Source organism: Leucoraja erinacea, chromosome 7 (assembly GCF_028641065.1).
Source record: "Leucoraja erinacea ecotype New England chromosome 7, Leri_hhj_1, whole genome shotgun sequence".
Lineage (NCBI taxonomy): Eukaryota > Metazoa > Chordata > Chondrichthyes > Rajiformes > Rajidae > Leucoraja > Leucoraja erinaceus.
The window spans coordinates 46,083,831-46,107,216 of NC_073383.1; the positions used below are offsets into that span (position 1 = coordinate 46,083,831).

The 23,386-nt window shown below is 44.2% G+C and overlaps 1 protein-coding gene across 4 annotated transcripts; it reads left to right on the forward strand.

The window, feature by feature from the left end:
* The first annotated feature begins 714 nt into the window (after window positions 1-714).
* LOC129698953 (caspase-8-like) lies at window positions 715-22,129 on the forward strand. 4 transcript variants are annotated; one of them, XM_055638450.1, is made up of 11 exons: window positions 715-834; window positions 1,657-1,985; window positions 2,560-2,665; window positions 11,274-11,406; window positions 12,624-12,739; window positions 14,311-14,368; window positions 17,227-17,295; window positions 18,556-18,620; window positions 20,447-20,555; window positions 20,648-21,146; window positions 21,677-22,129. In XM_055638450.1, exons 1-11 carry the CDS (start codon window positions 730-732, stop codon window positions 21,834-21,836), a joined length of 1,749 nt encoding a protein of 582 aa, XP_055494425.1. In that variant the 5' UTR covers window positions 715-729; the 3' UTR covers window positions 21,837-22,129. The 4 variants fall into 4 exon arrangements, with proteins under 4 accessions (XP_055494425.1, XP_055494428.1, XP_055494426.1 ...); XM_055638451.1 differs by lacking the exon at window positions 715-834 and adding an exon at window positions 1,171-1,317; XM_055638452.1 differs by lacking the exon at window positions 715-834 and adding an exon at window positions 1,429-1,564.
* The last annotated feature ends 1,257 nt before the right edge of the window (window positions 22,130-23,386 follow it).

The following is a 23,386-nucleotide window of genomic DNA, read 5'->3' on the forward strand; positions in this document are numbered from 1 at the left end:
CCTCTTGCATTCACCTCTGTTCCATGTTTTGTGCCATCCTACCCTGGAGCTCTTGAATCTCTCTCAGAAAATCTCAGGAGAATCTGCTGCTGCCCAAAGTCAAAAAGCAGTCGTTTTGTACTGGGTTCCATTAGGAATTTGATTTCCCAGTGGATGGGGGCGATGGGGATTTTTTTCTCTTGGAAGTTTGCAGGGCATCCAGTACCTAATTTTATTTGAAATCAATTGAATATATTGGCCAAAGACCAGTTTCCTGATGCCAGGGAGCTCCAGAAGAAGCTCTGATGGATCATTCATTTGGCACTTACTGGTGAAGGTGGTTTCAATTGTTGAACCCCTCTTAGTTCTTTGATGAATCAAGGTTGATCTCCTGGCTCGATTGTGATGGTACAGCGAGAAAAATACCAGGCCCTTTGGAGTTCTCTAACCTGGAGGATGTAGAGCTGCAGTCATTATTATTCAAAGCAGAGCTGGATAGATTTCTGGACATTGAAGGATAGGGAGATAGTGATGAACGTGGAGATAGCATTGGATGGCAGGATACACTTAAAGGGATCAACAGCTGCCTTCTCGTTATGTCTGGACTGATGACTGGGAGTTGAGGGACTGTGGGCCGATGTGTCCGTGAGGTACAGGGTATAGGGAATCCACAATATTTTTCAGCGCAAAAATTCAACATTTTGGCGGTTTTTAACAGGTAGGAAAGTACGCGTTTCTTGCATTAATAACATGTACCGGAAGTTACGGATGTTCTCCAGATGGATTGAGCGGCTCCGTGCGACAGTCGAGCCCTATGACCCAGTGACCTTACGTGCAACCCCCCCTATACAGAAGGTTATTTAACTTTCTTAACGTTGGAGGAACCGAGTTATCTGGGAATAGCTCAGGCAAATTGCGCCTTGTTGGATGGCTGTGCCCTACACTTCTGTCTGATTTGCGTTTTGAAATGAGTGCAGATTGATGGGGTTTTACGCCGTGGGCGGCATTAGCTTTAGTACTTACTGGTGGGCGGGTTGGGTTTGCGCTGTGCAGATAGATAGATGGGCGGGTTGGGTTTGCGCTGTGCAGATAGATAGACATACAGACATACAGACAGACAGACAGACAGACAGATAGATAGATAGATAGATAGATAGATAGACAGACAGACAGGGTTTGCGCTGTGCAGATAGATAGATGGGTGGGCGGGTTGAGTTTGCGCCGTGCAGTGTTCGGCGCGGAGGTTCCCGCCTCTCAGCGACGTAATGACGGCTGATTTGGGGCCGATCTGACGGCTCTTCCGCGTTTACCAAGAAGTGAGGCCGGGTCTAGCACCAGGTGAGCTCCAGCCTCTGCCCCTCAGGCCGCCAGGGTCCGGACCCAGGTGAACTGTGGCCTCCGCCGCACGGGTCGTCTGGGAACCCCGGCCTGGAGACTGCGGGTGGCATCGATTTTCCGACCTCGGGTCCGGAACCCGATCGTGGGACGAGCAGCGAGCGTAGTCGGGATTCCTGCTCCTGGGGGTAGACACAAAGTGTTGGAGTAACTCAGCGGGACAGGCAGCATCTCTGGAGAAAGCGGGGGGGTAACGTTTCGGGCACGGGAGACAATGATTCATGAGACAATGTGTTTGCAGTGGTGGATTTGCTGTCTTCATTGTGGATTTCTCCCATTTAGGTCTTGGATGTGATGGATTCTGCTGATTTTAAGTTGAATACCCTTCTCATTGACATCAGTGCGAACCTGGGCTCTGATGAATTGAATGCCATGAAGTTCCTTTGCCGAGATTTATTGAGCGTCAACCAGCTTGACAAGGCTGATTCTGGGCTTGGTCTCTTCCAGGCGCTGCAGGAGCAGGGCTTCCTCGATGTGTCTGACTGTTTCATTGTTGCTGAGCTGCTGTACTGTATCAAACAGTTCAGGCTCTTGAATAGGATGAAATATAACAAACAACAGGTTTGCAACGAGTTGAAGAATCTGGGAAAGGCCAAGGTCTCATCATACAGGTGAGCAAAGGCTTGTGCAATGTGGGAACACACAGAACCTCACCATCACTTCCTTCTGTTTACCTTGGGCAAGCAAACATTAGCAGATACTGGGGCTGTGGGGGTCTCATTCTTAGCTATGTCTCAGCAGAGTTGCCAGTTGTAAACCAACTAGTAATTGCCTTGCGAACATTTATTGGTTCAGAATGTAAAGGGCTTTGTGTCAAATCTTACACATGTGGAACTGGGGAAATGAATTATTGCTTCTGACTTTTCCTGTAAAAGTCCAACAAACTAATTGATAGGACGGTTTGAAGGGAGCTTTTATATTTATCCAGCTGTTGCTGTTGGGGTACGCTTCTTGTATGAGGAAGCTCTATGTTGCGTTTAATCTTGTTTGTTACCTATCCCCCAAGCATTTGCTTGGGCATTTTGAATGCTATAAAAAGCTTGAATTTATAGACTGTTCTTTTAATTTCTTCAGTACAATAGTGCTAAGCTAAGGACTGGGGAGAATTCTGCTTCACTCTGCCCAGTCCTGATTTCTTTCTATTTTGACAAATCTTTCATAATGTAAACTTACTTCTAATTGCAGACAGCTTTTGTTTGAGGTGTCAGAGGATATTACTATGAAGGATTTGGATATTGTAAAACATTTATTGCATCGACATTTTTCTAAATCCAAGCTGGAAAATATCAAGGTGCGTACAATGGATGTGCCTTATCTGGTGTCCAACACATTGACCTACGATTTCTTGTCTCTAATGTTGTATTTTATGGCACAGAACGAGCACTTTTAGCCTGCTGTTCTAATGCCCACTCTCAAAGTAATTTCCTATATCTTGTTCCCTCGCCCTTTCATCAGATCTATTTTCACTTTCAGAAGACTTGTAAATCCCCTATGCTCACAAGCTTCTAGAAATAACAATGTTCCCCTGACGTTCCCTTTTTGCTCAAATTAAGGCTGTCTTAGTATTGCTTCTAACAAAGAGAAAATTTGATTCTTGCTTGTTTTATATGATCCCAGGAATTTTCACCTGCTCCTCATCTCTCCTCATAACGCAAAGCTTCTCATCTCTGGGATCAGTTTGGTGCATCTTTCTAAAGCGGTGCTGTTTTGGAGTAAGGGGGAGCATGACAAAAGGGACAGATTGCACCTTAACAGGTGGGAGACTGGCATTCTGGCAGGCAGGTTTTCTACTGCGACACAGGTGGTTTTAATCTAAATAAAGGGGGGGGGGGGGGGTCAAATGGGATAGTCAAGGACGGAGTTAAAGGGAAAGGGAGTAAAGGGATAGTTAATGACCCCAGAATTAATGGGAAAGAAAGCTCACAAAGGGATAGAGTATGGCCAAGTGTAGTAGAGATCGATGTGAATGGTGAGATGCGTAAGGAATTAAAAGTACTGTATTTGAATGCGCGAAGTATAAGAAGTAAAGTAGATGAGCTTGAGGCTCAGATAGAGGTTGGTAGATATGACATTGTGGGGATTACCGAGACGTGGCTGCAGGAGGATCGGGTCTGGGAACTTAATATTCAGGGTTATACATCCTATAGAAAGGACAGGCAGGTGGGCAGAGGAGGAGGGGAGGAGGGGGGGGGGGTAGCTCTTCTGGTGAGGAATGGAATTCAGTCCCTTGCAGGGAAGACATAGGGACTGACGAGGTAGAGTCACTGTGGATTGAGTTGAGGAATTGCAAAGGCAAGAAGACACTAATTGGTGTTATCTACAGACCCCCAAATAGTAGCCCAGATGTAGGGTGTAAGTTGCAGCAGGAGTTAAAACTGGCATGTAACAAAGGTAATGCCACTGTGGTGATGGGGGATTTCAATATGCAGGTAGACTGGGAAAATCAGGTTGGTTCAGGACCCCAAGAAAGAGAGTTTGTAGAGTACCTCCGAGATGGATTCTTAGAGCAGCTTGTAATGGAGCCGACCAGAGAAAAGGCAATTCTGGATTTAGTGTTGTCCAATGAACCAAATTTGATAAGAGAACTCGAGGTAAAGGAACCGCTTGGAGGTAGTGATCATAATATGATTAGTTTTAATCTGCAATTTGAGAAGGAGAAGGATAAATCGGAAATGGCAGTGATGCAGATGAACAAAGGGGATTATGAAGGCATGAGAGAGGAGCTGGCCAAGGTAGATTGGAAAGGGATCCTAGCAGGAATGACGGTTGAACAGCAATGGCAGGAATTTCTGGGCATAATCCGGAAGACACAGGATAATTTCATTCCAAAAAGGAAGAAAGATTCTAAGGGGAGTAGGGGGCAACCGAGGCTGACAAGAGAAGTTAGGGATAGAATAAAACTAAAAGAAAAGATGTATAACACAGCAAAGAGTAGCCAAAAGCTAGAGGATTGGGGAACTTTCATAGGACAACAGAAGGATACAAAACGGGCAATAGGGGGTGAAAAGATGAAATACAAAGGGAAGCTGGCCAGGAATATAAAGAAGGACAATAAAAGCGTCTTTAGATATGTTAAGGGAAAAAGAGTTAAGGGAATGGCCTCCTCCTGCACCTATTTTCTATGTTTCTAATTCTATGAAAGTCAGAAACACAAATCACAATAGTGATACACAATTACAATTTTTAGAGTAGATCAAAGTACCTGAATTATCTTGAGATATTGAACATGTTTATGCTTCTGAGAAGGAATGAGAGTTGCATATGTTATGATACTAGAAATTATTTTATTGCTATATAAATCGGGATGCAATAAAATTTCTAGTTAATATGTAGTTCAAATTGTAAACGGTATACATACAAGAATGATGAACACAACATTAAATACAGTGACTTTAGACACAAAATGCTGGAGTAAATCAGCGGGCCGAGCAGCATCTATGGAGAGAAGGAATGGGTGACGTTTTGGGTTGAGACCCTTGTTGACGAGTGCAAGACAGCAGAACAATGTGAGATTGCAGTGCAAAAATATTGAAATACTATAATGGAATAACTGAACGAGGTAAGGTTAAGAGTAAGAACATGTGACATCAACAGGAATGGGCTGTGAAAGAAATGATTGCTTCAGGAGTCGGATAGCAATGGGAAATAAACTAGATGTCTGCTTTCAAGCTCCTACATCTTCTCCACAATATCCTTCACAATACTTCCAGCCTTCCTGATGTACTGCATCTTGAAGATGGATTGGATAGACAGAACTGATGAGCCTAATTGTCTGCTGTGTTCACCACTTTCTGCAGATTCAGATGATCAAGTTGCCATACCTGGCCGAGGCATACATTCAGTAGTGCATTTGTAGAATTTGGAGAGAATCCTCATGGACTCTTCTCAGATGCCTAAAAAAGCAAATATGCTGATGTGCTTTCTTTGTCACTGCATCAGTGTGAAGGGGCCAGGTTCGGTTGTTGGCGAAATGGATGACTCCGATCGTGAAGGTGTTGACCATCTCTACAGCAGATCTGTTAATGTGGACAGTGTTATTTTCATTCCCTCGCATTCTAGGGTCAACAACCAATTCTTGTCTTGCTGACGATAAGAGCTAGGCTGGTGCCCGGATATTCTGCCACAAGGTTCTTGGTCTCTTTCCTGTACTCATCATTGTGGATCTGCTGACAATAGTGGTATAATTGGCAAACCTAAAGACTGGGTTGACATTGTACTTGGCCGTAGGGTCAAGGGTGTTCAGGGAGTAGACTCGGGGACTGATCTCTTCAATCTTTAGATTCAGAGCTGCTGTAGATTTGGAAGCAACAGCAGGAGAAGATTAGCAAGAGATAAGACTGATTGGCTCTAGCCCAAGTGGGAGGAGAGAAGTGAGTCAGTGCAGGGAAAACAGTTGAAAACTGAGGAATTTGGTTTGTAAATTGGTAAATTAGGCAATTTATGTCAATATAAGCAAGACTGCTCTTGGGGAGCGGCAGTGAGGAGCAGTCTTGTGAGGGAAGTATGAGTCTTTGGCTCGAGAGTCTTGGGGCGGAGACTACGCAATACGCTTGAGAGGGAGAGACGAAAGAAGGAGATGTCAGGCAAGTTGATTCAGTGCAATGCTTGCAGTATATGGGAGGTCAAGGACACCGCTGGTGCCTCTGGCTGCTACAAATGTGAGAAGTGCATCCTGGTAGAGCTCCTGAAGGACCGTGTTGTGGATGATCTCAGATTCGTCCGAGAAACGATCGTTCCTCGACAAGTCCTACAGTAAGATTGTTACACTTACTTGTAGTGTAACAATCAAGTTTGCCACTGCTACACGGGTGGTTTTAAACTGAATAAGGGGGGTGGGGTGTCGAATGGGATAGTTGAGGATGGAGTTAAAGGTAAAGGGTTTCTTAAATGTGTGAGCGTAGACACAGAGGGGTGTAAAATGAGGGTAGAATCAATAGGTAGCATGGTGAAATGTGGCAGGCAGACAAATCCAGGATAAAAAATCAAAAAGGGCCACTTTTCAACATAATAGTATAAGGGGTAAGAGTGTTGTAAAAACAAGCCTGAAGGCTTTGTGTGTCAATGCAAGGAGCATTCGTAATAAGGTGGATGAGTTGAATGTGCAGATAGCTATTAATGATTATGATTATAGTTGGGATCACAGAGACATGGCTCCAGGGTAACCAAGGCTGGGAGCTGAACATCCAGGGATATTCAATATTCAGGAGGGATAGACAGAAAGGGAAAGGAGGTGGGGTAGCGTTGCTGGTTAGAGAGCAGATTAACGCAATAGAAAGGAAGGACATTAGCTTGGAGGATGTGGAATCGATATGGGTAGAGCTGCGAAACACTAAGGGGCAGAAAACTCTAGTGGGAGTTGTGTACAGGCCACCTAACAGTAGTAGTGGAGTTGGGGATGGCATCAAACAGGAAATTAGAAATGCGTGCAACAAAGGTAAAACAGTTATAATGGGTGACTTCAGTCTACATATAGGTTGGGTGAATCAAATTGGCAAGGGTGCTGAAGAAGAGGATTTCTTGGAATGTATGCGGAATAGGTTTCTAAACCAACATGTAGAGGAACCAACGAGAGAGCAGGCTATTCTAGATTGGGTATTGAATAATGAGGAAGGGTTAGTTAGCAGTCTTGTTGTGCGTGGCCCCTTGGGCAAGAGTGACCATAATATGGTTGAGTTCTCCATTAGGATGGAGAGTGACATTGTTAAGTCAGAAACAATGGTCCTGAACTTAAAGAAAGGTAACTTTGAGGGTATGAGACGTGAATTGGCCAAGATAGACTGGCAATTGATTCTTAATGGGTTGACGGTGGATATGCAATGGAAGGCATTTAAAGACTGCATGGATGAACTACAACAATTGTTCATCCCAGTTTGGCAAAAAATAAATCGGTGAAGGTAGTGCATCCGTGGATAACAAGGGAAATCAGGGATAGTATCAAAACAAAAGATGAAGCGTACAAATTAGCCAGAAAAAGTAGCCTACCAGAGGACTGGGAGAAATTCAGTCCAGCAGAGGAGGACAAAGGGCTTAATTAGGAAAGGGGAAATAGATTATGAAAGAAAACTGGCAGGGAACATAAAAACTGACTGCAAAAGCTTTTATAGATATGTGAAGAGAAAAAGATTAGTTAAAACAAATGTAGGTCCCTTGCAGTCAGAAACAGGTGAATTGATCATGGGGGCAGACCAATTGAATAACTACTTTGGTTCTGTCTTCACTAAGGAAGACATAAATAATCTGCCGGAAATAGCAGTGGGACCGGGGGTCAAATGCGATGGAGGAACTGAGTGAAATCCAGGTTAGCCAGGAAGTGGTGTTGGGTAAATTGAATGGATTAAAGGCCGATAAATTCCCAGGGCCAGATAGGCTGCATCCCAGAGTACTTAAGGAAGTAGTCCCAAAAATAGTGGATGCATTAGTGATAATTTTTCAAAACTCTTTAGATTCTGGAGTAGTTCCTGAGGATTGGAGGGTAACCCCACTTTTTAAAAAGGGAAGGAGAGAGAAAACGGGGAATTACAGACCAGTTAGGCTAACGTCGGTAGTGGGGAAAATGCTAGACTCAGTTATTAAAGATGGGATAGCAGCACATTTGGAAAGTGGTGAAATCATTGGACAAAGTCAACATGGATTTATGAAAGGTAAATCATGTCTGACAAATCTTATAGAATTTTTCGAGGATGTAACTAGTAGAGTGGATAAGGGAGAACCAGTGGATGTGTTGTATCTGGACTTTCAGAAGGCTTTCGGCAAGGTCCCACATAAGAGATTAGTATACAAACTTAAAGCACACAGTATTGGGGGTTCAGTATTGATGTGGATAGAGAACTGGCTGGCAGACGGGAAGCAAAGAGTAGGAGTAAACGGGTCCTTTTCACAATGGCAGGCAGTGACTAGCGGGGTACCACAAGGCTCAGTGCTGGGACCCCAGCTATTTACGATATAAATGATTTGGACGAGGGAATTGAATGCAATATCTCCAAGTTTGCGGATGACACGAAGCTGGGGGGCAGTGTTAGCTGTGAGGAGGATGCTAGGAGGCTGCAAGGTGACTTGGATAGGCTGGGTGAGTGGGCAAATGCATGGCAGATGCAGTATAATGTGGATAAATGTGCTGTTATCCACTTTGGTGGCAAAAACAGGAAAGTAGACTATTTTATGAATGGTGGCCGATTAGGAAAGGGGGAGATGCAACGAGGCCTGGGTGTCATGGTACACCAGTCATTAAAAGTAGGCATGCAGGTGCAGCAGGCAGTGAGGAAGGCAAATGGTATGTTAGCATTCATAGCAAAAGGATTTGAGTATAGGAGCAGGGAGGTTCTACTGCAGTTGTACAGGGTCTTGGTGAGACCACACCTGGAGTATTGCGTACAGTTTTGGTCTCCTAATCTGAGGAAAAACATTCTTGCCATAGAGGGAGTACAGAGAAGGTTCACCAGACTGATTCCTGGGATGTCAGGACTTTCATATGAAGAAAGACTGGATAGACTTTGTTTGTACTCGCTAGAATTTAGAAGATTGAGGGGGGATCTTATAGAAACTTATAAAATTCTTAAGGGGTTGGACAGGCTAGATGCAGGAAGATTGTTCTAGATGTTGGGGAAGTCCAGAACAAGGGGTCACAGTTTAAGAATAAGGGGGGAATCTTTTAGGACCGAGATGAGGAAAACATTTTTCACACAGAGAGTGGTGAATCTCTGGAATTCTCTGCCACAGAAGGTAGTTGAGGCCAGTTCGTTGGCTGTATTTAAGAGGGAGTAAAATGTGGCCCTTGTGACTAAAGGGATCAGGGGGTATGGAGAGAAGGCAGGTACAGGGCACTGAGTTGGATGCAACGTTATTACGAATTGAAAAGCATATGGTAATATATAACACCAATATAAAATCAAGCATCAAACATGAGATGGTACAGAACTTTATGCTGTTGCTTAAAGTAAATCAGCAGAAAGAGGTTGCCATGAACATATTTAATGTGGAGCCCAGCCAGTTGTAACAGTAGACCACAGTGATGGCAGCTGTACTCCCTCAACCCATCCCTCAACCGACTCTATCTGCCAAACATCTATCTCTCTCTCTCTGTCACTCTCTCTATTCATCATTCCCAATCACTGACCACTCCGTTCCTCTAGACCCTCCTACCCCTTTCTCTGAGCCACTTCCCATGCCTCTTTTCCCACCATTTCTCCCCATCTCTGCCACCTCCACCATTCTCACCACTCCCACCCCTTGCTCTTCTCACCCACTCTCCCAACATTCCTGTGCTTATCCTCTCTATCATGCAAACTAAATGTTGTTGACATAATGTTGACAGCTTGGCCTTCACTCCTGAAGTTCCAGATGGTGGTGGCCCGACAAACTAATGATCATGTTGGTATTTGGGTTCCATGCATTCTCGCTCCTAATTCCTTCTTTCTAGATTCCTTTCACCATCTTGCCAGTTGTTCTCCTGCACTTTTTGATTTCATTATTTCTAATATTTATTCCTGATTCAAAACCTGGAAACCCACGAGCGAGTAGCCAATAATCACATAATGATTGGAGAGGGGCTCTGGATCTGGATTGCTGTAGAAGCAGGGTTTCCCTGTTCCCTGTGGCCGATTAGGAAAAGGGGCGATGCAATGAGACCTGGGTGTCATGGTACACCAGTCATTGAAAGTAGGCATGCAGGTGCAGCAGGCAGTGAAGAAAGCGAATGGTATGTTAGCATTCATAACAAAAGGATTTGAGTATAAGAGCAGGGAGTTGTACAGGGTCTTGGTGAGACCACACCTGGAGTATTGCGTACAGTTTTGGTCTCCAAATCTGAGGAAAGACATTCTTGCCATAGAGGGAATGCAGAGAAGGTTCACCAGACTGATTCCTGGGATGGCAGGACTTTCATATGAAGAAAGACTGGATAGACTCGGCTTGTACTCGCTAAAATTTAGAAGATTGAGGGGGGATCTTATAGAAACTTACAAAATTCTTAAGGCGTTGGACAGGCTAGATGCAGGAAGATTATTCATGATGTTGGGGAAGTCCAGAACAAGGGGTCACAGTTTAAGGATAAGGGGGAAGTCTTTTTTTATACAGAGAGAATGGTGAATCTGTGGAATTCTCTGCCACAGAAGGTAGTTGAGGCCAGTTCATCGGCCATATTTAAGAGGGAGTTAGATGTGGCCCTTGTGGCTAAAGCGATCAGGGGGTATGGAGAGAAGGCAGGTACAAGATGCGGAGTTGGATGATCAGCCATGATCATATTGAATAGCGGTGCAGGCTCGAAGGGCTGAATGGCCTACTCCACCTATTTTCTATGTTTCTATGTTTCTATAACCTTCTTCACTGTGTACGATGCCACCCACTGTCATATCATCAGCAAAATTACTACTCGTACCCTGTACAGTTTCATGCAAATTGTTGAGATAAACCACAAACCGCAAAGGACCCAACACCAATCCCTGGGGAACACCACAAACCTCCAATCTGAGGTACTCCGGTTTCCTGGCAGATCCCAAAGATGTGTGGATTTGTAGGCTGATTGAACTGTGTAAATTGCCTCTAGTTTGTAGGGGATGGATGAGAAAGTGGGGTAATATAATCTCTAAACTAAACTCCTCAAATTCATTCCAGGCTTCCTGCAATGATATGGGGAGGGGGTCTTTCCTCTCCCTTGTTGTCCATACATCATTGCAACCACCTTTAACTTTATAGACGGACAACCTAATCTTGCCTGTGCTCTCAGAATAGCTTACAATAAATGGCTCATCTACAATGGCCTGCCATGCCTCTAGGTACAAAGATAATTGCTAGTCATATTTTCCCTAGTATTAAATTACTGAACATGAAGACATTGCACCAAGAGAAGTCAGCAGGATTTTAATCTGATTGTTTGTTGTGTGATGCTGAGGTGTATTTCACAGACCATGCTGGATGCCCTTGTTGAAATGGAGAAGGAAGGATTGCTGGAAAAATGTAACACAAAGCTACTAGAGGACATATGCAAAACACTCGGGGAAGAATTGGTGGCCAAGTTTGAAAGTTACCGAAGAGAAGGTAATGTTCATCCACCACAACCTCATTCCTACTGAGAGAAATGGACAGAGTGGTTCTGGGAGGGCCTTGGATAATTGTAATACAAATGACAACACTGATTTACTGTCTTCATTATTTATATTGAAGAATCAATGATTCCAGAGAACATACTCACAATTTTGAACTTGGGGAGAGGATTCAGAAATCAGAGGACTTGCAAAAGGACTTGTGAGTGCTGGTGCAGAATTCCCAAAAATGTTCATTTGCAGGTTGAGTTGGTAATAAGGAAGGCTAATGCAATGTTCGCATTCATTTTGAGAGAACTAGATTGTAAAAGCAGGGATGTAATGCTAAAGCTTTGTACGGCACTGAGCAGACTGCATTTGGAGTATTGTGAACAGTTTTGGGACCCATATCTGAGGATGGATGTGCTGGGTTTAGAGAGGGTCCATGTGAGGTTTACCACAATGATCCCAGGGATGGTTGGGTTAACATATGATTAGCGTTTGATGGCTCTGGGCCTGTACTCGCTGGAGTTTAAAAGTATGTGGGGCAACCTTATTGAAACCTAGCGAATAATGAAAGGCCTGGATGGAGTGGTTGTGGCGAGGATGTTTCAGCTAGTGGGGGAGTATTATCTCATAATGAAAGGACCTTTAGAAAGGATATGAGGAGGAATTTCTTTAGCCTGAGAGTGGTGAATCTGTGTCAATAATTGCCACAGACGGACAGCTGAGGAGTCTAAGTAAGTGGGTATTTTTAATGCAGACATTGATAGGTTCTTGATCAGTAATGGCATCAAAGGTTACGGGAAGAAGGCAGAAGAATGAGGTTGAGGGAAAAATAGATCTGCCATGATTGAACTTGATGGGCCGAATTGCATAATTTTGCTCCTATTAACTTATGAACTCTCCCTGCCCAGAGTTGCAAATCATCAGGGACTTCTGCTGATCTCCATTTCCAATGTGGCAGAGGGTCCCAAGGAAATGAATTCTGAGCAGTGGGTTGTTTAGGAAGCAGGACATTGGACAGCAGATTGTAGGGCCTAGGGGGAGTTCTGTGTGTTCATCAGGGCCGTGCGCTGGAGATGTTTCCCCTGTGTTTACACGGATTCAAATTTCAAAATTAGTGGCTGCTGACCTCTACAACTACACCCTCCCTGAATCCAGCCGGGCTGTTTATACAGAAATGCAGACACTTTACAATTTTATTCTTTGTTTCTACCTGTGTTCATTTAGAAAGGAGGCTGGACAGGACATCTGTTCCCTTGTTGACTCCAACTCCTGAGACTAGTTCTCCAGGGAACTCCGATGTGTATTTCAACACCGTCTCTTTGCCACCGTCTCTGTCCCCTGTGAGTACATCAATAGTTATGTGTCCTTGAATACATTCTCATGCCTTTTACAGATTGCTGCAGTGGCACTAAGTGCCATATTAAATCATTCATTACCCATTTTTCACTACATAACTTGTTAATGCCATTTGTTGACAAACATATACCAGTCTTGGATGAATAACTAAAGATAGGACCAAATGCATAAAAGTGCTTCCTAACTTTCCACCTGAAGTCTTACCTCTAAATTTTATACTCCAACCCTGGATTCCCCAATTGGCAGACCCGGGTAGTGTCATACAGCAAGAGAGCAAGCCCTTTGGCCCAAAGTGTCCATGCAGACCAAGATGCCTCATCTAAGCTAGTCCCATTTGCCTGCATTTGGCCTTTATCCGTCTGGACCTATAAAGTGTAAGAAGGAACTGCAGATACTGCGTTAAACCAAAAATGGACACAAAATGCTGGAGTAAATCAGCAGGACAGGCAGCATCATTTGAGAGAAGGAATGGGTGACATTTTGAGTCTGAAGTAGAATCTCGGCCCGAAACATCACCCATTCCTTCTCTCCAGAGATGCTGTCTGGCCCGCTGAGTTACTCCAGCATTTTGTGTTTATCAAGGAACTATAAATGATGTGATCGTACCTGCCTCAATTACCTCCCGTGGCAGTTTGTTCCATATACCCACCACCCTCTGCATGCAAAAGTTGCTTCTCGGGTTCCTGTTATATCTTTCCCCTTAAACCTATGCCCTCTAGTTCGTAATTTCCCCAACCCTTGTGCAATCACCCTATCTGTTCACTGAACGAAAGAAAACTTATTTTCCATTGCATCTGTAAAAACAATGCTTGTATCATCGCTTCACTTTCCAACTTTTGTGAGTAAAAACTTGGTTTCTGTAATCTGGCTGTTTATCAACCTTGTAAATCTATATTGTATTCATCCAAAACCAATGTATCCATTCTCAGGTGTCCAGAATTGTTGAAAGTACTCTAGTTGTGATTTTGGTATATTTCTGTATCTCTCCGTGCCGTTTTAATAACTTTGTCCTTTTGGTCCACTATTGTGCTAACTTTTTAATATTTAGAAAACATTGTATTCCATCATTTTAAGTTCAAATTGGATTATTTGATATATGCTATGATTTTATTGATTTAGTGCTTCCACCGACTCAGTTCTAGGGCCCACCAATCTTTTGTGATTAAGAGAAACTTGGAGAATAGTCTCCCATCTCATTAAATTGTTTCATACATATGATGGCGTGCAACACATTCTCGAGAATTCATCACCTCGTGTCAATATGAGAACCTGCCCACTTTCCCCTCTATTAATCTGTCTCCTACCATTCAACGTTTCCTAATGTAATTAATTTGCCTTCAAATCTGTGCATTTCAACTTTAACTAACAATATCTGCTGAATGCTTTCTAAAGGTATTTGAGCAGGGAGAACTGAAAACTGGGCACCTGAGACGGTACCCTAAACCGTTCCCTTTGCACTTCTCCTGCTGACTATTCATCTCGTGGTTTTGAGTTGCATTTTAGATTTAACACAAATTCTTGCATTAATATCAATGCATCTTCCTCTTCAATGCAGGAACTGAGAAGATCTCCCAGTCCAAGCTCACTACAGAATTCAATTTCACAACTTTCTGGTGCGTAAAATTCAATTGCCGGGATTCATTCAGTAGTTTGGAAGCTTTTGTTTATTTTCCAACTGCATCAAATGCCTGGGGTGTGCAGTAGCAAGTTTTGTTTGATTTGACAAAGTAATTCCCTTAAAAACTCTAATTTACTTTCTCCTGCGAACGGCACTGTGCTCCCACTTGCCGGTCCCGCCAGCCGTGCCTGTGCAGTTGGGGGAGGGTTGCCGTGCCTGGTATCCACGCGTGCGCAGTTGGGGGAGGGTTGCTTGGCCTGCCACCATTTTCATATTGACTGGTGTCACAACGGGGATCTCTGGCATCACAATGGGGACCCGTCAGCCACGTCTGCGCAGTTGGGGGAGGGTTGCCGGACTCGCTATCTGCACGTGCGCAGTTGGGGGAGGGTAGCCCGTATCCGAACGTCCACGGGTTGTCACAATGGGGACTCCACGCATGTGCAATTGGGGGAGGGTTGCCGGACCCGCTGCCATTTTCAGACCGCCATTTTGACTAGCGTTACAACTATAGACCCCACGGGTCCATGGGTCGTCTAGTGTTATACAATGACAAACCTCTACCCAGGCAACAGCTTTATAGTGACACCAATGTCATGTACCAATATTAGTTTGCAACAGGTCAGCATCCAATAATGCATTTGATTCTCAACGATCCCAACAATTTGGACCTTTGTTATACAGTGAGTCAAACACCATTAAATTTCCACAGCTAATTTGACTCCACCTCCCATTGTTTCCATTACATTCCATTCTGCTGGTTTCTTTGTCTCCTTCATATCAGCTTGGATGATGAGATTTTCCACACCGTGTCTTTAAGATCTTTTTCCTTAATTATTGCTTCCCTTAATCATGGTTGACAGGCTCTAGACTTGTTTCCTCTATTTCCTGCACTATTTCCTCTAGTTCCATAACAAGCGAGGTTCCCTTTGGCCTTTACTCCCACCACACCAGCCAACACATTCGATAAATAACTGCTGGATCCAAATGGACCTTTCTTTCTGCATTCACTATTTAGCCATATACTGCATTCAGCACACTCCACATGGTCGCTACACTGGAGAAACAAAAGACAGATGGATGACTGTTTTACAGGACACCTCCACAAGGTAATCCTGAGCTTCTAGTCACCATAATTATCTTTCCTGCATCCACTCCCTCCTCTCTAGGTTCAACCTCCTACATTGCTCCAATGAGCAATTGGAGATTTTCTCAAGAGCAGCATCTCATATTCAAACAGCATCCAATCATTGATATTCACTTTGTTCTCGCCATCCTCCTGACAATTTAAAATGCACATCTTTACATGAGCGTTTGACGGCATGGGCCTGTACTCACTGGAATTTAGAAGGATGAGGGGGTACCTCATTGAAACTTACCGAATAATTAAAGGTTTGGATAGAGTGGATGTGGAGAGGATGTTTCCAATAGTGGGAGAATCTAGGACCAGAGGTCGCAGCTTCAGAATTAAAGGACATTCCTTTGGGAAAGAGATGAGGAATTTCTTTAGTCAGAGGGTGGTGAATCTGTGGAATTCTTTGCCACGGAAGGCTGTGGAGGACATCAATTGATATTTTTAAGGCAAAGATAGATATATTCTTGATTAGTATGGGTGTCAAGGGTTATGGGGAGAAGGCAGGAGAATGATGTTTGGAGGGAGAGATACATCAGCCATGATTGAATGGCAGATGGACTTGATGGGCCAAATGGCTTAATTCTGCCCTTATCACTTATGACCATAACACCAGGATACAATACTGGTAGGTCCAAGTCAGTTTTATAGTAAGGGGACAGTACTACAAGAATAGGACAATTGCTGCAAAATCCTGATTTACAATTTGAAGATCAAAAACTAAACGCTCTAAAACTGAACCATTAACTGATTTTCTTTCCAAAGATGCCACCCAACTTGCCAATTGTAGCATTTTCATTCTGTTATGCAAGTGAGCAAACGGGAGTCGGCGTGTGCATTTATGTCGGTGAATATGTACAGTATTTCGTCCCTTGCACATAGGGTGATTTCACCAAATGTCAAATGAGCGTAGATCCCCCCTCACGTGACCGAAAATTTTAACTGGAGGACATATGTAACTTCGGTACATGTTAGTGAATGGGGAAACACGCACTTTCACACCCGTTAAAAACATGGAAAACGGCCGATTTTTGAGCTGAAATTTTCTGTGCTAGTCGGGGTGACCGTGAAGCACATCGACCTAAATTTTCAGGCAAAATAAAAGATAGAAAGTAAGGTAATTACAAGAGGGAACTGAAGGTGGAAAAACAGTGGAAGTGAACAGCCGACATTTGCCGTGGAGATTTAAAGATCCAAAATATCGGGAATTATCGCGTTTGCTCGCTGCATTTCATCAAAAGTAAGTCAATAATGCCTTACTTTTGATGAAATGCAGCGAGCAAACGCGATAATTCCCGATATTTTGGATCTTTAAATCTCCACGGCAAATGTCGGCTGTTCACTTCCGCTTTTTTCCACCTTCAGTTCCCTCTTGTAATTACCTTACTTTCTATCTTTTTTTTTGCCTGAAAATTTAGGTCGATGTGCTTCACGGCCACCCCGACTACCACAGAAACTTTCAGCTCAAAAATCGGCCGTTTTCCATGTTTTTAACGGGTGTGAAAGTGCGTGTTTCCCCATTCACTAACATGTACCGAAGTTACATATGTCCTCCAGTTAAAATTTTCGGTCACGTGAGGGGGGATCTACGCTCATTTGACCTTTGGTGAAATCACCCTATACAGGAAACTGGAAATCAATGGGACAAGTTGCCACATAGCTGACCACAGCAGTATGAGTTTGCCCCTCCTCATCTTTGCTTTTTTCTGTTCTTATTTCAGTCTCTCAAGATAATCAAACACTTGGACAGGGCGTCAGTATCACCTCCATGATGATTAATGAGGGACAAGGTAACCACAACTGGAAATGAAAAGAGAGTGACTTAAGCGGAAAGAGTGTAGATTCAGAGAGACGGTCAGAGTAAAGGGAGAAAGATTACATAGATGGTGAGAGTGAGTTTGCCAGAAAGTGATGTTGAGTGAAGATAGGGAGAAGCAAGATCGGTAGTGAGCAGGAAATGTATTGCAGCACAATAACTGAGTTTGTTTCAATATTTTTAAATAAAAGAGACGCACCATTAAATTACAAGCAGGCATCATCTTGGCCAAGGAAACAGTTTCAGAATGCGAGAGGAATCAATGAGGAGATATCTGGAAGGGCAACTTCTGAATGGTGAAAGCCCATCTGGGTTTGGGAAGATCAGTCCTGCTCAATAGTTTTCTTGGGAGGAGCTTGCCGACCTGATGACTGAGAGCAAGGCAGTGGATGGTATGGACGAGGTTAAGAAGTAGCACCAAACTGGAATCTATTAAAAAAATTCTTGGGTAGAGGCAGCAACATTTGTGCAGGACAAAATCATCAAGGCATTGCCTGAGACTTAGTGGTGAAATTATTGGCATAAATTACACGAACTAGGAATTGTTTAAGGTTGTCCCGTGTTTGGAAAGTACATTGAAACTTTTTCATTGCACGAACAAGGGATGCAACTATATAATCCGAGCCCTGAGAGAAGTGAGGAAATGCGTCTTCACACAAAGCTTGGTAGACTTATGGAACCCTCTCCCACAAACATTGCAGGTGCCAACCTTACACTGTAAAATTTGAGTTAAAAATGTTAAGCAGCCAGGGATAACAAGTAGACGGCCTGGATATAGTTGCATGCTGACATGAAAGGTTTCTGGCAGAATCTACACAAAAAGTAGTACCAGGGCAGGACCTTCACAATGAATGGCAGGGCCTTGGGGGGTGGGGGGGGGGGGGGGGGGGGGGGGGGGGGGGGGGGGGTGGGGGTGTTATAGAGCAGTAGGGTCAAGGAGTATAGGTATATACTTCCCTGAAAATGGTGACGGCTTGATAAGGTGGTAAAGAATGTTTTTGGTACATTGGTCATTTGGAACCAGGGAAGTTCAAGTTGAGTCTAAGGTTAAGGAGAGCAATTAAAGTTGTCAGTGGTAAAGTGGTTTATAATAGATGGATATGATAAGTTTAGATGATGATAAAAAATGTTGTCTGGATCAATGCCCAGATCTTTCACCCCCTGTAACACCATATCATCTATATTGTTGCTGGGGTAGCATTTACTGATGATCTACCCATTTGTGTCTCTGCAGACAAGAGTGAGCAGGATAGCAGTGATTCTCAAGACAAGAGCATCGGGCTTGTTCCTGATCTTCAGGTGCGGACAGGTCACTTACTATTTGCCAGTTCTCTATTCTTGTTAACTATTTCCCGTTTTGTTTCCTCAAATATTTCAATTAGATCTTGGTAATTAAAACGAATGATAGGAGTTTGGCCTTTATCACAAGTGGATAGGAATTCGAAGTGGGTGGGGGTCATTGGGGCAAGGTTTATTGTTAAAAATTAAATTTAAATTATTGCAATGTCACTGCTTCCTGCACTCCAACAGAACGTACATTTCTGTACCTTTGCTGCCATCTATATTCCGTTGTCACTTCCACGTGGTACTTTTCTGTTTTCCTTCTCTTTTCTGTCTTCTCATATCTACATCTTGGGCAATGAGTTAATGATCCATGTTCATTTCAGTACACTGACTCCCACAGTTACCTGAATAACATCCACTCTGCCTCCGGAAAGGAATCCAGCCCATACTCCCAGTTTCTCCTTCCTTGCATCTACTCTGAACATGAGGCTTTGCACACCTGTGTCCTTCTGATGTTTTCTTTAATTATAGTTCCCATAGTTGACTGGCGTCTGCTCAATGTCACATCTGCTCTCGCCTCAGCCAGAACAAAGATGGGTTCCTTGACCCCACTGGCCTCCAATTTAAACAGATCATCCTCAAATTCCAGCATCTTCATTGAGATGCCACTGTTAGACAGCTTCTTCCACTCTCCTTTCAGTACTATAAGGAAACCATTCCCTCTCAAAACCCTTGTCCTCTCTTCCTACTCACATGTCACATCATTTACCCCATAGTATGCAGGAGACATAACAACTGCCCTTTTATCTGTTCCCATTATTCAGAAACTCAAATGATCCTAAAAGTGGCAGCGATTCACTTGCACTTCAATGTTAATGTCTTGTAGTTGGTGTACACCTAGTACTTTTACATTGTAGAAACTAAGCATAGATTGGTTTTTAAAGGCACATTCAGTATACAACGTGGCCCTGAGCTTTCACCTTAATTCTCCAGCCCATTCACAATCTGACCTCCATTTTGGTCTTGTGCGTCACTCCAGTTGTCTTGTCTTGCATCTGGGCACGTGGCATCCTACAGTCCACTGCAGTGTTTCACCATTCACATGGAAATGCCTTGTTTTTGTCTCTCCACGGAGGTATCTTTACCTTTCAATCTTTTGCTTTTTCATTCTCATCTATCGCAATCAGCTAGTTGTTAGAGTAATTGTTATCGTGACAACTTTAGTCTGCACCTTGCATTTGTATTCCCTCCATTTCCACCAGCGCTCTCACTCACTCGCACAATTTATTGCCTGCTTATTTTCTTAGTACTATTCTGATGAGGGTTCTTGCTCTGTCTAGATACTGCCAGATCTGCTGAGTGCTTGCTTTTCTTAGAATGAAGATTCTGTTAGTTATGTAGCTCTGATTACTTGTATGAATACTGATCGACAGCCTTCTCAAAAGAACTCTCGGGCATCTCGTTTCCCCTCATCATGTACAATCCCCTCTGGAGTATTGAACTCAATTATAGCTGTTGCAGGGTGAACCAAGTCTGGCTTCTCCAGATTTATATTATTTTAAAATTAGTTAAATTGTACAATCAGTTTGCATAGATAGAGGTATAAAGAAGATGACTAAGTATTGAACTGAAATCGTTCGAATAATGAAGGGGGTTGTAGGATTGTTGCGGGAGGAGGGGGAGGGGTAGTTTTGTGCTGGGAGAGTAAAAGGGACTAGTAATTAAGTTAATACAAGAAGGAGAAACATCTTCAAGTTAGAATGAGGTAGTTCTGGGTGATGTCAGGGATCTACCTCCTCTTAACGTGTGTGGGAAGTCTCATCATCTTGTTTCTGGAGCAGACTCTGGGCAGCTACAAAATGGAGAGCAACCCAAGAGGCTACTGTGTCATAATCAACAACTGCACCTTTGAAAAGATGCCGCAACGCAGGGGAACGAAGAAAGATGCAGGTAATGACTGGGATCTCTATCGTTCTCCAGCCTTTGTAGATCTGCTGGGTGATGGGAGCCAGTCTCCACTGACCTTATCTGTGTCCCCACAGGCCGACTGTGGCAGATTTTCACCTGGCTAGGTTTCAAGGTGGAAATAAAGAATGACCTGCCTGCTGCACATATGAAGAAGGCGATGGACGAGTACCGTAGTAAGGATCACCGGCCCTACGACTGTTTCGTCTGCTGCATTCTGTCCCATGGTAGGAAGGGGGTCATGTTCGGCACGGACGACAGGGAGGTGGCCATTCGCGATATCACCTCCTACTTCTCTGCTTCGCGATGCCCTTCCCTCCAGAAGAAGCCCAAGGTCTTCTTCATCCAGGCGTGCCAGGGGTCGGAAAAGCAGGATGGTGTTACAGTGGAGGAAGATGGCTTTATCCACCTGCTGGAGGAGGATGCAGTCAGGGCCACCCGTTTCACCATCCCTGACGAGGCAGATTTCCTGCTGGGAATGGCAACAGTGGAGGGATACGTCTCCTTCCGGCACGTGGTGGAGGGAACCTGGTATATTCAGTCGCTCTGTGCCAACCTGGAGGAATACTGCCCCAGGTATTCCACCCTGCTGCAGTGCCGGGCTGAAGGGAGGGGAGGGAGCCACTGGTGTGTGTCAGGAGAATGGGGAGGGGATGAGGAGGAGAGAGCGGAGACGCAGGTAAGCAAAGATAGGCCAAAGGGAGAGCCAACTGAGCAAGGCAGGGGCAAGGCAGAAGAAAGGGAGGCACCAGAGAATGAAGGAACAGCGATTGGGTTAGGTGGGTAATTGCATGGGAGGGCTAGTCATGCAGATTACAATTAAGAATGAGAGGGGAGGGGAGGGGTCTCTCGTTGTGATGGGCTGGCTGACTGCAGGGAGTGGGGACGATTTGTGGGGAGATGGGGGCCTATCACAGAGGGGAGGTGGGGTCAGTCCACGGGAGGAGGAGCAGACAGTGGGGTGGACGAGGCAAGTAGTGGATGGGACTGGGTAGGAGGGGCTCCAGGCCTAAGCTCGCGAATGGTCTTGGTACGATGGGACTGACGGTGTTGGTCAGAGCACCTCCACCTGACTGGACTCTCTCTCTCTCTCTCTTCCACTCTAGTGAGGACCTCCTGAGCATTCTGACCATCGTCAATAGGGACGTAAGTGAGAAAACGGACAAGAATTTCAAGACCCAAATGCCACAGCCCAGCTACACCCTCAGGAAGAAACTTTACTTCCCCGTTACAAAAAGTTTTGCTGATTACCAAAATTCCTCCTAGTTTTTTCTGCACCAACGTCAGGAGCCTCGTGAACTGGTGATCCCTCGGTTTAACAGAGGCACTAAAGGATCTGGGGTGTCGGGATGTTTGGAGTCTGTGGGTTCCAGCTGTGATGAGAGCTGGGGAGATGCACAGAGAGATCCATATGAGCCTCTGCTAGATGGGTCCTATTGAATGTGAATGCTGCTCTTCAGGCTGGGTCCTGTTTTTCCACAGATTATTTTATGATTCTACTAGGCGATATTTTCTAGCTATTATATATTTTGTAAGACATTAAAAAAAAAATTGAGAATTCGGTTTTGTGAGCATTGTTTCCTTTATTTACTCCGTTATCTCTTGCTGTCACAGTCTTGGTCATTGCTGCCACTCCCTATCACCACCCCCCCCCCCCCCGTCTCCAGTGCTGACTGCCCCATTGTATCTTTCTCGCCTGTCAGCACAGCTGAATGTGGATCAGTTATTTGACCAAGTTGGAACCAGGCCCAAAATGTCGACCATCCCTTCCACTTCACACACGGCTGTTTTTTCTTCAGATTCCAGCATCTGCAGTTGTGTAGCCATTGCCACAATTCTCAGTCATTGTCTTGAAGATTTATTTCTTTAATTTCTCCCAATAGAACAAGGGCTAAAATACTACCTCCTTTCAAGTATTGCAACTGTTCACAGCTTCAGTGACCCAGGATTGATCCTGTCCTCTAGTTTGAGGAAGGACATTCTTGCTATTGAGGGAGTGCAGCACAGGTTCACCAGGTTAATTCCCAGGATGGCGGAACTGACATGATGAAAGAATGGGCCGACTGGGCTTGTATTCACTGGAATTTAGAAGGAAGAGAGGGGATCTTGTTAAAATGTTCCCGATGTTGGGGGTGTTTAGACCCAGGAGTCGCATTTTAAAAGGGGTAGACCATTTGGGACTGAGATAAGGAAAAACTTCTTCACTCGCAGAGTTGTGAATCTGTGGAATTTTCAGCCACAGAAGGAAGTGGAAGCCAATTCACTGGATGTTTTCAAGAGAGATTTAGATTTAGCTCTTGGGGCTAAAGGAATTAAAGGATATGGGGGGGGGGGGAAGCAGAAACGGGGTACTGATTTTAGATGATCAGCCATGATCACAGTGAATGGTGGTGCTGGCTCGAAAGGGTGAATGACGTACTCCTGCACCTATTTTTCTATGTTTACATACTGTGACTTGGTCAGTTTCCCCCATTTTATCCCACATCTCAAACACATTCTGGTTATCGGGTTAATTGGGTGGTGGGAGAATCAGGAGAGTGTGAATGAGAATGTATTACAGAATAGGATATAGGGAACTAAGTGGGATTGTTGGAATCTCTCTGAGAGCCAACATATTCTGGATGGGCTAAATGTTCTCGGTGGTAAGGCAATACAAGAGATATCTTGGACAGATGCACTTGGTTGCACAATATGTATGGAGGATGTTGAGTGATCCTGAATGGTGAATGTGGAGAGGGTGTTTCCTCTTGTGGGAGCATCTAGAACTATGCATCACAGTTTAAAAATAAAGCATAGGGAATCCAGAATAAGGGGAA